Source organism: Xiphophorus maculatus, chromosome 2, assembly GCF_002775205.1.
Source record: "Xiphophorus maculatus strain JP 163 A chromosome 2, X_maculatus-5.0-male, whole genome shotgun sequence".
Taxonomy (NCBI): Eukaryota; Metazoa; Chordata; class Actinopteri; order Cyprinodontiformes; family Poeciliidae; genus Xiphophorus; species Xiphophorus maculatus.
The window spans coordinates 30,845,237-30,860,102 of NC_036444.1; the positions used below are offsets into that span (position 1 = coordinate 30,845,237).

At 37.7% G+C, this 14,866-nt stretch overlaps 1 protein-coding gene across 2 annotated transcripts in view; it reads right to left on the bottom strand.

The window, feature by feature from the left end:
• LOC111605839 overlaps window positions 1-14,866 on the bottom strand; it is a 31,704-nt gene that overhangs the window by 2,959 nt on the left and 13,879 nt on the right. For both annotated transcript variants that reach the window (XM_023324745.1, XM_023324752.1), the window contains exons 6-9: window positions 11,582-11,765; window positions 8,152-8,249; window positions 5,417-5,600; window positions 2,270-2,367 (exon numbers count right to left, since the gene is read on the bottom strand). In XM_023324745.1, coding sequence (XP_023180513.1) covers window positions 2,270-2,367; window positions 5,417-5,600; window positions 8,152-8,249; window positions 11,582-11,765 — 564 coding nt within the window. The remainder of the gene's footprint in view (window positions 1-2,269; window positions 2,368-5,416; window positions 5,601-8,151; window positions 8,250-11,581; window positions 11,766-14,866) is intronic.

The window sequence follows — 14,866 nt, forward strand, 5'->3', positions numbered from 1 at the left end:
GTAAATCATTAACCTGTTCTGGATTCTATATAGCCCATTAGTGGACTTTTTACATATTCAGCAATTCATATTATACACTATATTGCCAAAACTATTTGCACACCCATCCAAATTATCAAAATCTGTTAAAATGACTTCCATGGCCACAAACATTGGTGACATAACGGGTCGCTCTCAAGAGCTCAGTGAGTGTGGAACGGTGATGGGACGCCACCTGTGCAGCAAATCCAATTGTAAAATTTCCTTATTAATAAATATTCCACAGTCAAATGTCAGCTGTCTTATAAGAAAATGGAAGTGTTTGGGAAAAAGAGCAACTCAGCCATGAAGTGGTAGGCCATGTAAACTAACAGAGTGAGTTCAGCGAATGCTGAAGCACATAGTGCGACAAGGTCGGCAACTCTCTGCAGATTCAATCACTACAAACCTCCAAACTTCATGTGATCTTCAGATTAGCTCAGGAACAGTGTTCAGAGAGCTTCATGGAATGGGTTTCCTTGGTGGAGCAGCTGCATCCTAGCCTAACATTACCAAGTGCATTGGAAAAACTTTTGGATGCAGTGGTGTAAAGCATGCCACCACTGGAGTCTAGAGCAGTGGAGGCATTTCTGGAGTGACGAATCGCATTTCTTCATCTGGCAATTTGATGGATGAGTCAGGGTTTAGTGGTTGCTAGACAACAGTAATTGTCTGACTGCATTGTGCCAAGTGTAAAGTTTGGTGGACGGGGGATTATGGTGCGAGGTTGTTATTCAGGAGCTTGGCTTGGCCCCTTAGTTCCAGTGAAAGAACTCTGAATAGTTCAGCATACCAGTTTGGAGTGCACAAAAAAATGGATGGAGAGTCTGGTGTGGAGAGAATCAATACTTTATAATTTGTCTTTACTTATTCTTGACTGCTAAACAAGCCTCCTGTCTCTAGGTGGCAGCAGTGTTCAAATTAATCAATAGGCTGCCCGTTTAGTAGAAGAAGAGGTAGTAGAAGAGGTAGTTTACACTGAGCTGAGAGCTCCGTTAAGACCAATGTTTCCTCAGTGAGGATACAAGCTCGGATTTTTTGTTAAACTAAAAAAAAGTCAGAATATTACAAAAACAAAGTCATATTATGATTATAGATACTACTAGTTGTTAAAAGTTGAGATTCTTATTAAAACTTAATTTTAATAAGAAAAAAGTTTGATAGTGTGATTAACATATAGCATGGCCATCTCAGCAAGTCGTTCTTTGAAATAACAGTTCTATACATAGTTGTTGATTATTTAAATGTCTTAATAGATCAGATTTGTTTCTGATCTGTTAAGATTAAGTATGTCCTTATTTGTAAGACAAAACCAACTATAACTTTACAAGACACTCGGTGTTCCTTATTGTAGAACAGTGTGGTGTTGAATTTTCATAAGTTTTTTTTTTGTTTTACTTTATTCAGGTATCATTACAACTTTCCTATCATTTAAAGCAAACAAGCAAAAAAAAAAAAATAAAAGTTAAGCAGTATTGTTGCAAATTTTGCACAAAAAAATTTTAAAACTATATAACTTTACAAGCTGAAAAAGCTGTAAAAATAATACAATTTTATTGTAAAAATGTACGTCAAAGATGATCATTTGCACTTTTTCTCTACTGAGAATCCCACAGACTGAGCAGTTTTGAGTTAATAAACTGCACTTGGAAATTGTTTATAAACTTAAAATAATAAATTTAGCAACTACCTCTCATTTCAGTTGTTTTGATAATTGGGTCATTTAATGGTGGAGCCAGTGGGTAGTACAGATAAATTATTAAATATTATCAGATTCTGAATAGTATTTCAATTTGGACAGGGGCCAGGGGCGGGGGGGCGTAAACATTTTTTATTATCCCTAGGGGTGGCATGATAGAAAATAACCTGGAAACACTGAAGCAGGTGAGTGAATATTTTTGACAATATAGTGTATGTGGTACCCATATCTTTATTATATTCCTGTTCATTCATTCATTCTTTATTCATTCATAACTCAACATACCACTGTAATTTTATGTTCTAGATACATAATGATAAATAAAAAATATTATTTCTTGTCTTATGTCTTCTTTGCTTCCATGAAGTAAATAACACTTGTGATGTCTCATTTGCTGCATGTCATGTGATGTAGATGATGTAGGCCACTTGTCTAAAACTCTGTGTCTAAAACTCAGGGTTTTAGACACTGAGGCCTAGTGGCAGCATGTTGTTTGTATAAAATGTCAAAGCAGAATTTGCAAAACATCTCCACATAAGTTGTGAGCTTTACTGGTCTCTAGGAATTTCTTTGCTTCTGCCAGTGGTTGACTTGCTTGAAGACTGGTCTTTTTTGTCAAAGGTCACCATCTTCTCTTTCCTTTCCAGTCTCTGCAAACACAAACATAGAACTGATTCCAAACACATGTACAGCTTACAAGCTGAACTCTGGCTAACAGCTGTATATTTTGGCTTTATGTAAACTTTTACAGCTTATTTAGTAATTACATATTAGTTCCACCATTTCACAGTTCAACAGGCATCACTCAGGTAAAAATGATGCTGCCTGACATATGTTATGATACATTTAGTTTTCTCAGTGCATTTCTCAGAACAGAATTTAAATTCTCAAAACTACTTGATCAATCTTTAATTCATTGCATCACTTGTGTACATCAAAAAAAGCAATTTCTGTGAACAAGTTGCAAATGCTTTTGTACATCCATGCAAGTGATTATTTCAATTCCCTGCTGTTTCCTTGTCTTTCTAAGGCACTGACATGTTCACTGACAAATATTTACCTTTGAGAGATAAACCACGGATTTTGAGAGAAAAAAACTGGATTCTGTAGGTAATACTTTTATTATTAATACTTTTATTATGAAGAAAGGAGACATTACAAGAGAAATGTTAACTACCAATGACACAGTATGCCACATAGTACACAGTTTCTCCATGACATTGACAGAAAAGAGGAAACACTGACACAAAAGAGGTACCGAGTATACGGATGGAAAAAGGCAAACGATTCACCTTCTATGAGTATTTTTCTTTTTCTTACATAACTGAATAGGACAAAACAAATACACAACCAATGAAAAGATGATAAACTAGAAAAGGTGGAAAAAAGTGACAGGGACAGTGGGAGGCATCACTCAATCCAGAAAAAGAGACTGAAGAGAGTGAAAGAATATCATGAAAGGATGCCATAAGTTATAGAATTTAGCAGAGTTGCCTTTCACTGTATATCTGATCCTCTCAAATCAGATATTTTTAAGCTCCTTCCAGTAGAAAGAAGTTTCATTACTGAAATGCTAATAGCTCTTTGAAATAGAATAGAATAGAATGTACTTTATTGATCCCCAAGGGGAAATTGGTTATTTGTTGAAAGCTACTCCATCTTAGGTAATAACTACAAAGTTTGTAATATATATATATATACAGTATATACCTAAGAATGATAAGTTCAAAATGACTAAATATAAACAAACAAACAAATAAATAAGTAAATAAATAAATAAATAACAAGCAATCACATGCAATATATTAATCAATAAATAACCTATAAATGAGCGCAGAAAAAATTTGAATCAATTAGCACAGACTTGGGCATTGTAAAGCCTGATGGCAACAGGCAGAAATGACTTTCTGTGGCGTTCCATGGTTCACTTTGGCAAACTGAGTCTCTAGCTGGAGGTGCTCCTGTATCCAGCCAGCAAGTCATGGACTGGATGAGACTTGATGTCCAAGATGGCCTGCATCTTGGACAGGATCCTTCTTTCTGATACCACTGTCAGAGAGTCCAGCTCCACTCCAACGACGTTACTGGCCTTCCGGATCAGTTTGTTCAGTCTGCTGGTGTCCTCCACCTTCAGCCTGCTGCCCCAGCACACCACAGCATACAGGATGGCACTGACAACCAGAGTGCAAAAACATCCTGAGCAAAATCCAGGAGATGTTGAATGACCTCAGCTGCCTCAGAAAGTAGAGGTAACTTTGGCTTCCTGTACACAGCATCAGTGTTCTTGACCCAGTCCAGTTTTTTATCAATGTGGACACCCAGATATTTATAGTTCTCCACAATGTCCACACTAAGCCCCTGGATGGTAACAGGGGTCACCAGTGTCCTGATCCTCCTCCTCAGATCCACCACCAGTTCCTTGGTCTTTGCCACATTGAGCCGCAGGTGGTTCAGTTCACACCATGTGACAAAGTTGTCCACAGCAGCCCTGTACTCAGTCTCATCACCCTCTTGATACAACCAACCACAGCTGAGTCATCTGAGAACTTCTCAGTGCAATAGCTCAAGTCGCATGTATAGAGCGTGAAGAGAAAGGGAAAGAGGACAGTTCCTTATGGAGCTCCTGTGTTGCTGACAACACTGTCTGACAAGACAGTGCATCCAGTGTCGCAGGTGCAAGAACTGTGGTCTGCAAGTTAGATAGTCCACAATCCAGGACACAAAATGGGGGATCCACCTGCATCGGCGTCAGTTTCTCATCCAGTAGAGCTGGATGGATGGTGTTGAATGCACTCGAGAAGTCAAAGAACATAATTCTCACAGTGCTCGCTGGCTGGTCTTAGCTAACAGAGCTAATTGCTGCTGCTGCCAGTACTGAATATGAAACCACCAATCAAACTAGACCAAGACCCGACCCTAAACAGCTGTTACCAGACCAGACATAGAACGGTAGAACTACTTACCGGATCACACAGTCCAACCAGAAGTAACTACAATAAATTATGTAGAACTTTTGAATCTTGTCTCCTGCTTCCAGAAGAACTTTCATGTGCCCTTATTATAATTCAGTTTTCCTCGAGTATTATTGCAGGCTGGTTTCTTTCACTCATTTCAACTTTAACATCCTCTATCTTTTATAACCTTAGAGAAAACCCATCCCAGGCTGCCAAAGTTTCATTTATGAAGCTGAAGGTAGCAGCAGCAGCAAAACACCATCTCCTATGGCCAACTGTCCTCTTCCTCCGTTTGGTCCTCATCATCATTACCACTTGTGATTTCTAGATTCCCATCGAAATCAACATGCTCTCGTTCAATTTGAAAAAGCTTAAAGATGTTATTCATTGCTCTTTTGGCTGGATGGTCGGAACTAAAGATGTAATTTACCCAGAATGCAGTGCAGCGTGAACAACATGACAACATTCATGTGACAATATTTTATCACAATTTAGAAAAACTAAACAGCCTGCATTATAATTACTGTATTGTTTCACATATAAAATAAATAAAGTCTATTGCTACAACTAATCATGAATCCGATTAAGAATTCTTTGTTTCTGAGTAAAACTTTCAGACATGATGTATCAGAAGAAAATAAAGAACTATGACATTTTTTTAAATTTCTTTTAAGTTGTTCAGGTCCATACATGTGTAGTAAGTGTAAATTTCAACGTTGTCACACAACATATAGTGTGGTCTCACCTGTTTAGTTGCTTGTTCCCTGGTGTACCGGGAGAGGTGTTGTCGCAAGAGCTGCTTCTTTTTCCAATCACGCAACAACTGCTCTCGGGAGAACTCAGACTTGTAGGTTGGGCGTCGTCGGTACATGGCCTGATTTTGCCAACCGACAACCACAAGATCCTGCTTCCTTTTGCCAGCAATCAAACTGAAGATAAAGAAAAAGTTTAACAAAAGTGTTCTTTTGTTTCGTATTTGGTCTCTAAGATGTCCCCAGAAAAACTAACCTAAAGAAAAAAACATCAGGTAACATAAGGTTATGAAGTCAATTCATTACAGTAAATCATTAACCAGTTCTGGATTCTATATAGTCCATAAGTGGACTTTTTACATATTAAGTAATTCATATATTATATTATGCAGTATATCATACATTATATTGCCAAAATTATTTGCCAACCCATCCAAATTATCAAAATCTGTTCCAATAACTTCCATGGCCACAGGTGTATAAAATGAAGCACCTAGGCATGCAGACTGTTTTTACAAACATTGGTGACATAACGGGTCGCTCTCAGGAGCTCAGTGAGTGTGGAACGGTGATGGGACGCCACCTGTGCAGCATATCCAGTTGTGAAATTTCCTCATTCCTAAATATTCCACAGTCAAATGTCAGCCGTATTATAAGAAAATGGAAGTGTTTGGGAAAAAGAGCAACTCAGCCATGAAGTGGTAGGCCATGTAAACTAACAGAGTGAGTTCAGCGAATGCTGAAGCACATAGTGCGACAAGGTCGGCAACTCTCTGCAGATTCAATCACTACAAACCTCCAAACTTCATGTGATCTTCAGATTAGCTCAGGAACAGTGTTCAGAGAGCTTCATGGAATGGGTTTCCTTGGTGGAACAGCTGCATCCAAGCCTAACATTACCAAGTGCATTGCAAAGCGTTGGATGGAGTGGTGTAAAGCATGCCGCCAATGGAGTCTAGAGCAGTGGAGGCATTTCTGGAGTGACGAATCGCATTTCTTCATCTGGCAATTTGATGGATGAGTCAGGGTTTAGTGGTTGCTAGACAACAGTAATTGTCTGACTGCATTGTGCCAAGTGTAAAGTTTGGTGGACGGGGGATTATGGTGCGAGGTTGTTATTCAGGAGCTTGGCTTGGCCCCTTAGTTCCAGTGAAAGAACTCTGAATAGTTCAGCATACCAGTTTGGAGTGCACAAAAAAATGGATGGAGAGTCTGGTGTGGAAAGAATCAATACTTTATAATTTGTCTTTATTTATTCTTGACTGCTAAACAAGCCTCCTGTCTCTAGGTGGCAGCAGTGTTCAAATTAATCAATAGGCTGCCCGTTTAGTAGAAGAAGAGGTAGTAGAAGAGGTAGTTTACACTGAGCTGAGAGCTCCGTTAAGACCAATGTTTCCTCAGTGAGGATACAAGCTCGGATTTTTTGTTAAACTAAAAAAAAGTCAGAATATTACAAAAACAAAGTCATATTACGAGAATAGATACTACTAGTTGTTAAAAGTTGAGATTCTTATTAAAACTTAATTTTAATAAGAAAAAAGTTTGATAGTGTGATCAAGATACGACATGGCCATCTCAGCAAGTCGTTCTTTGAAATAACAGTTCTATACATAGTTGTTGATTATTTAAATGTCTTAATAGATCAGATTTGTTTCTGATCTGTTAAGATTAAATATTTCCTTATTTGTAAGACAAAACCAACTATAACTGTACAAGACCCTCAGGGTTCCTTACTGTAGAACAGTGTGGTGTTGAATTTTCATAACTTTTCTTTTTACTTTATTCTCGTATCATTACAACTTTGTTGTCAATTAAAGCAAACAAGCAAAAAAAAAAAAAAAGAAAGAAAAAAAAAACACACAAAAAAACTCTTAGTCAGGCCCTAACTCGGCATTAAGAATGTAACAGCTCTTAGAAAAAGCCCAAGACATAGATAAGGCCTATTTTTTGTGAACGTAAAATATCCACTTTTCATCTCTTCTGACAAGCTGTAATAAGCAGTATTGTTGCAAATTTTGCACAAACATTTTTTAAAACTATATAACTTTACAAGCTGAAAAAGCTGTAAAAATAATAAAATTTTATTGTAAAAATGTACGTCAAAGATGATCATTTGCACTTTTTCTCTACTGAGAATCCCACAGACTGAGCAGTCTTGAGTTAATAAACTGCACTTGGAAATTGTTTATAAACTTAAAACAATAAATTTAGCGACTACCTCTCATTTCAGTTGTTTTGATAATTGGGTCATTTAATGGTGGAGCCAGTGGGTAGCACAGATAAATTATTAAATATTATCAGATTCTGAATAGTATTTCAATTTGGACAGGGGTCAGTTGGCGTAAAATCTTTTTATTATCCCTAGGGGTGGCATGATAGAAAATAACCTGGAAACATTTTTGGCAATATAGTGTATGTGGTACCCATATCTTTATTATATTTTTGTTCATTCATTCATTCTTTATTCATTCATAACTGAGCATACCATCGTAATTTTATGTTCTAGATACATAATGATAAATAAAAAATATTATTGCTTGTCTTATGTCTTATTTGCTTCCATGAAATAAATAACACTTGTGATGTCTCATTTGCTGCATGTCATGTGATGTAGATGATGTAGGCCACTTAAGGGTTTTAGACACTGAGGCCTAGTGGCAGCATGTTGTTTGTATAAAATGTCAAAGCAGAATTTGCAAAACATCTCCATATAAGTTGTGAGCTTTACTGGTCTCTAGGAATTTCTTTGGTTCTGCCAGTGGTTGACTTGCTTGAAGACTGGTCTTTTTTGTCAAAGGTCACCATCTTCTCTTTCCTTTCCAGTCTCTGCAAACACAAAACATAGAACTGATTCCAAACACATGTACAGCTTATAAACTGAAGTCTGTGGCTAACAGATGTATAATTTGGTTTATTGTAAACCTTTACAATGTATTTAGTAATTACATATTACTTCCACCATTTCATAGTTCAACAGGCATCACTCAGGTCACAATGATGCTGACATATGTTATGATACATTTACAGTTTTCTCAGTGCTTTTCTCAGAACAGAATTTAAATTCTCAAAACTACTTGATCAATCTGTAATTCACTTGTGTACATCAAAAAAAGCAGTTTCTGTGAACAAGTTGCAAATGCAAGTTATTATGTACAATTCCCTTCGCTTTCCTACATGTTTTTAATTACTTATATCATGTGGGTCAAAATGTATTATATGGGTCTCTGTTGAATGGACCTCACCAAGCTCCGTCCACAGCTGACCTAGAAAATCCCACATGGCCGCAAGTCTCACAAACATAGCCTCGCGGCGTGTTGTTTCTATGTAAACATGGCGTCTTCCACTTCGACTGATTCTCTGCAGTGTATTTCTGACTCGATTAGTGCATCATTTCTACCGGATTTTCACAATATATCAGCTACTACAATGGACAGAGGAACTAACAAGTTCATGTCATCTTTTTTGGATGGGATCAAGGGGTTTGAGCCACGCGATGCCTCCAACATTGGGCACGTCACAGCAAAATGCTTTCGCTCGATGAGGAAAATGGCAGATCCACACATCCTCCATATCAATATAGCTGTGGACAAGATCACTGATGCCTAATGTTCTTGCAAGGCTGAGTAAGTCGGGCATTCATTGTTTGGTAGGCTACTTTTGAAATCAGTGGGCGATTCCTGTGGTTTGTTGGCAAATGTTCAAGTGTGCCTAGGCCTGATACACTGTACTTGGTGCTAGAGTGGCTAACACGAGTAACAGTTTAGTCCAAAGCCTTTTCTGCTAAAATAAAATCTTTAGTGTATGTCAGATACAGACACATTGCATATTGATCTGTTTTGCTAACGTAAGACTGTGTAGCAGACAGGCTTCAAGGTGTAGAAGTTGTATCAATACTGCCATTATGTTGTACTTAGCTAACGGGAAGCGTGTGTTTGTGAGACGGCCACGCACGTGGTAGCCGTGCTAAAAATAAAATGGGCATCAGCCAATGAAACACAGCTCCTCTGGTAAGGTCCATAGTTTCAAAATCCTAAACATTTAGGCATAAGTTCATCATACAAATGTTAACATGCAAAATGCTTAAACAAGTTGTCAATTTTGGTCATTCCTCTTTAAAAGTGTTCTTTTTTCTCATCTAATGAAAGGGCATTACCTTCCACGGCTGCAGCCTCAGACACTTCTTCTCATATGGTGTTTGTTTGTTCTTTTGGATGGGCCTGTACAAGAATGTCAGTTTCCTTCCTGGGGTACTAATAAAGGTATTCTTGATTCTTGATAATATGCCAAGCATATTTTCTATACATTTTTATTTAATGTGTTTTCTGAATCTGTCCTGTATTGGTAAATTGCTGCCAGGTGAATCCTGACTTTCTCCTACATCGGTAAATATGTGAAATATTAGATCAACCAGTTTTCTGAAATAGTTCAGAGGTATGAACCATCAGCTGGCAAGTACATAGTGTATATAGCCAGAGCACAACACAATGTTGCATACCTGACAGTGGAAGGACAAAGATTGGAACGGGGTTAGTACTGAGAGAGAAGAAGAAGAGCGAGACTGCTGCACACTGCATGCACACTTTTCCTTGTGATTGTCTTATTTATTCCATACTCTAATTATTATTTCAGCTCTGCATTGCTCTTTTTTTCTTTTTTGAATACAAATGACATAACCTGTCAACACATTACAATAACAGCAGGAATGTGAATCTTGTCCTGTCTCTTCCAATTGATTTTGCACAATTACAATTAACAATACCTTCTGCCATGTAAACTTTAGTCATGGTTTACAACAGAACATCCCTCCAAAGCACACTGTTATATTGTCAACATGACTAATCAATTTGACTGTCTTATTCGAACACAATGAAACAAGTTCTTGCCATTCTGAGGCACTGACATGTTCACTGACAGATTTTTACCATTGAGAGATAAACTGCATATTTTAAGAAATTAGTTGAACATATTGGCCTAAATATGTTGTCATTTTCCTATTAGCAAAAAAATTTGTGATATGCCAAAACTCAAAAATATATATCTGTTGTCATATTTTTCATCCATGTGGGTTGGCTTTTTTTCACCTGATGGGTTGATGATGTTGTTGGGACAGTTCTGTATTAGAATCTACAGAGTAAACATAAGAAGGCTAACTTTACCTAATTTGTTTATCATGTTGTGCTTGACTGGTGTAATTTTAGATAATGCCACACTGTATCACTGTTGGTTGTAAATAAAACAACAGTGAGGTCAGACTGGATCATTTCCAGACTGAAAAAGTAAAGAAGCGCGATCAACCAGTTTTCTGAAATAGTTCAGAGGTATGAACCCTCAAGCGGAAAGTAATTGTCCTGACAGTGGAAGGACAAAGATTGGGTCGGGGTCAATAGTCAGTGAAGAAGAGGAAGAGGAGTGGGAGAGAGCCAAACACAACTTCTGAAGGACCTACATTGTGTCCTCAATATTTCACTCCAGGCGACTGTGAGTCATTTGTACGAGCAAAACTGATGAGGGGTCTAACAGGTGATCTACAGTTTTTATCCACAAAGCGCCTAAACCCCATTGCCGCCGGCTAAACAGCGAAAAATGCTGGAAGGAAGATCAGACATGCAGCGCTGGAAACTTTTTGAAATGCTAACAGAGCTAATTGCTGCTGCCGCTGGTACTGAATATGTACGACCAAACCGACACCGGACCCTAAACAGCTGTAACTGGACCAGACACTGAGCTAGAGAGCTACTTGCTTACGGATCACACAGTCCGACCACAGATATGTGTCTTTCATTGTTTCATTTATGATGTTGAAAGTGGGAGCAGCACCAAAACACCAGCTCCATCATCATTACTCCTTGTGTTTTCTACATTCCCATTGATTTCAATGCTCTCTGGTTCATTCTGAAAAGGCTTAAAAACATTGCCCATGGCTATTTTGGCTAGATGAACCTAAAGCAATCGGACCTTTAAACGTTATTTACAAAGAATGCATTGCAGTGTGACCAACATGGCAACGTTCATGTAACAATATATTTTTATAATTCAGAAAAACTAAACAACCTAAATATTTCTCAAATAAAGTATATTATTACAAATAATCATGGATCCTTTTAAGAATTCTTTGTTTCTGAGTAAAACTTTCAGACATGATGATAGTGTGGTCTCACCTGTTTAGTTGCTTGTTCCCTGGGATACCGGGAGAGGTGTTGTCGCAAGATCTCCGTCTTTTTCCATTCACCCAACCAAAGCTCTCGGGAGAACACAGACTTTTGGGGTGTGAGCCGTTGGTACATGGCCTTATTTTGCCCACCGATAGCCACAATATCCTGCTTCCTTTTGCCAGCATTCAAACTGAGGATACAGAAAAAGTTTAACAAAAGTGTTCTTTTGTTTCCAATTTGTTCTCTAAGATCTCCCCGAAAAACTAACCTACAGAAAAAAAGCATCACGTAGCACCTGTATCTAAGGTTATGAAGAGATTTCACTTACAGTAAATCATTAACCTGTTCTGGAGTCCATATAGCCCATTAGTGGACTTTTTACATATTCAGCAATTCATATTATACACTATATTGCCAAAATTATTTGCCCACCCATTCAAATGATCAAAGTCTGTTCCAATAACTTCCATGGCCACAGGTGTATAAAATGAAGCACCTAGGCATGCAGACTGTTTTTACAAACGTTGGTGGCAGAACGGGTCACCAATCATGTTGCTGTCACTCTCAGGAGCTCAGTGAGTGTGGAATTGTGATGGGAGACCACCTGTGCAGCATATCCAGTTGTAAAATTTCTTCCTTCCTAAATATTCCACAGTCAAATGTCAGCTGTATTATGAGAAAATGGAAGTGTTTGGGAAAAAGAGCAACTCAGCCATGAAGTGGTAGGCCGTGTAAACTAACAGAGTGAGTTCAGCGAATGCTGAAGCACATAGTGCGACAAGGTCGGCAACTCTCTGCAGATTCAATCACTACAAACCTCCAAACTTCATGTGATCTTCAGATTAGCTCAGGAACAGTGTTCAGAGAGCTTCATGGAATGGGTTTCCTTGGTGGAGCAGGAGCATCCTAGCCTAACATTACCAAGTGCATTGGAAAAACTTTTGGATGCAGTGGTGTAAAGCATGCCACCACTGGAGTCTAGAGCAGTGGAGGCATTTCTGGAGTGACAAATCGCACTTCTCCTTCTGGAAATTTGATAGACGAGTCAGGGTTTGGTGGTTGCTAGACCGCGGTACTTGTCTGACTGCATTGTGCCAAGTGTAAAGTTTGGTGGACGGGGAATTAAGGTGTGGGTTTGTTATCCGGGAGCTTGGCTTGGCCCCTTAGTTCCAGTGAAAGGAACTTTGAATATTTCAGCAAACTTTGTGGGAACAGTTTGGAGCTGGACCCTTTCTCTTCCAACATGACTGTGCAGTGGTGCACAAAGAAATGGATGGAGAGTCTGGTGTGGAGAAAATCAAGACTTTATAATTATTTTTATTTATTCTTGACTGCTAAACAAGAAGCAGTCTGCCACCTAGAGACACCTCCTGTCAAATTAATCAATAGGCTCCCGTTTAGTAGAAGAAGAGGTAGTAGAAGAGGTAGTCTACTGTACACTGAGCTAAGAGCTCTGTTAAGACCAGTGGTTCCTCAGTGAGGATACAAGCTTGGACGTTTAGAAACATTTCTACTGCCATACAGGAGAGATGGAGAAATTACAGTGAAAAAAAACCCGCAGCAGAGGTTAGCAAAACAAGTATGACGGACTGTTAGGGCCCGACTAAGATTTTTTGTTAAACTACTGTACAAAAAAGTCCGAATATTACGAGAACAAAGTCATATTACGAGAATAGATACTACTAGTTGTTAAAAGACGAGATTCTTATTAAAACTTAATTTTAATAAGAAAAAAGTTTGCTAGTGTGATTAAGATATGACATGGCCATGTCAGCAAGTCGTTCTTTGAAATAACAGTTCTATAAATAGTTGTTGATTATTTCAAGCGTCTTAATAGATCAGATTTGTTTCTGATCTGTTAAGATTAAATATTTCCTTATTTGTAAGACAAAACCAACTATAACTGTACAAGACCCTCAGTGTTCCTTACTGTAGAACAGTGTGGTGTTAAATTTTCATAAGTTTTCTTTTTACTTTATTCTCGTATCATTACAACTTTGTTGTCAATTAAAGCAAACAAGCAACAAAAAAAAAAAGAAAGAAAAAAAAAAACACACAAAAAAACTCTTAGTCAGGCCCTAACTCGGCATTAAGAATGTAACAGCTCTTAGAAAAAGCCCAAGACATAGATAAGGCCTATTTTTTGTGAACGTAAAATATCCACTTTTCATCTCTTCTGACAAGCTGTAATAAGCAGTATTGTTGCAAATTTTGCACAAACATTTTTTAAAACTATATAACTTTACAAGCTGAAAAAGCTGTAAAATAATACAATTTTATTGTAAAAATGTACGTCAAAGATGATCATTTGCACTTTTTCTCTATTGAGAATCCCACAGACTGAGCAGTCTTGAGTTAATAAACTGCACTTGGAAATTGTTTATAAACTTAAAACAATAAATTTAGCAACTACCTCTCATTTCAGTTGTTTTCATAATTGGGTCATTTAATGGTGGAGCCAGTGGGTAGTACAGATATACTAGAAAATTCCTGAAGAAATTTAACCGGGGCCTGCCAAAGTGTGCCCGTCGGTTTGGACCCAGCGTTCTGATGCTACAAATTAGCATCAATGCTAAAGAAAGCTGCAATCATATGAATACAATGACAAGAATGTTTACTAACATTGACTTGCACCATTCAGTATGATAAAGTAAGTGTATCAGCTAAAATTAGCAAAAATGATAATGTTAGCGTGATTGCTGTCAGTAGCATGTGGGACATCACTGGGATGTTTTCTATAATGGTATTACTCCATTCAGTAGACTAAACATGGCTAATAAGTCAAATAAATAGCTAATAGCTTATATAAGCTAAAATGCTAATGCTAATGAACTGAGAGAAAAAGATAATGCAGAATAATATTATTGCACCGCCTGCGGCGGTGCACTAACCTCAGGGGCATGTTGAGGCTTTTATTTTGAAATTTTTGTTAAGCTTAATTTCAAAGGTCCAAACTAATCCCATGTCTAATAGTCATTGGGTTAAATCAGTTATTTATTGCTCAAAAGAGCAATTACCTAATGTAAGATTTCTCAAGGCTTTTATTTTGAAATTTTTGTTAAGCTTCATTTCAAAGTGCTAAACTAATCCCATGTGTAACAATTGCTGGGTTAAATCAGTTATATAATGCTCAAAAGAGCAATTATCTGATGTAAAAATTGTCAAGGCTTTTATTTTGAAATTTTTGTTAAGCTTAATTGGGGCCTGCCCATAGCAATGCATAGGGATGTAATCCCTATGCATTGCATGGCAGGCACCTATTGTTCTACACCTCAAAATAACTGCCGCTTC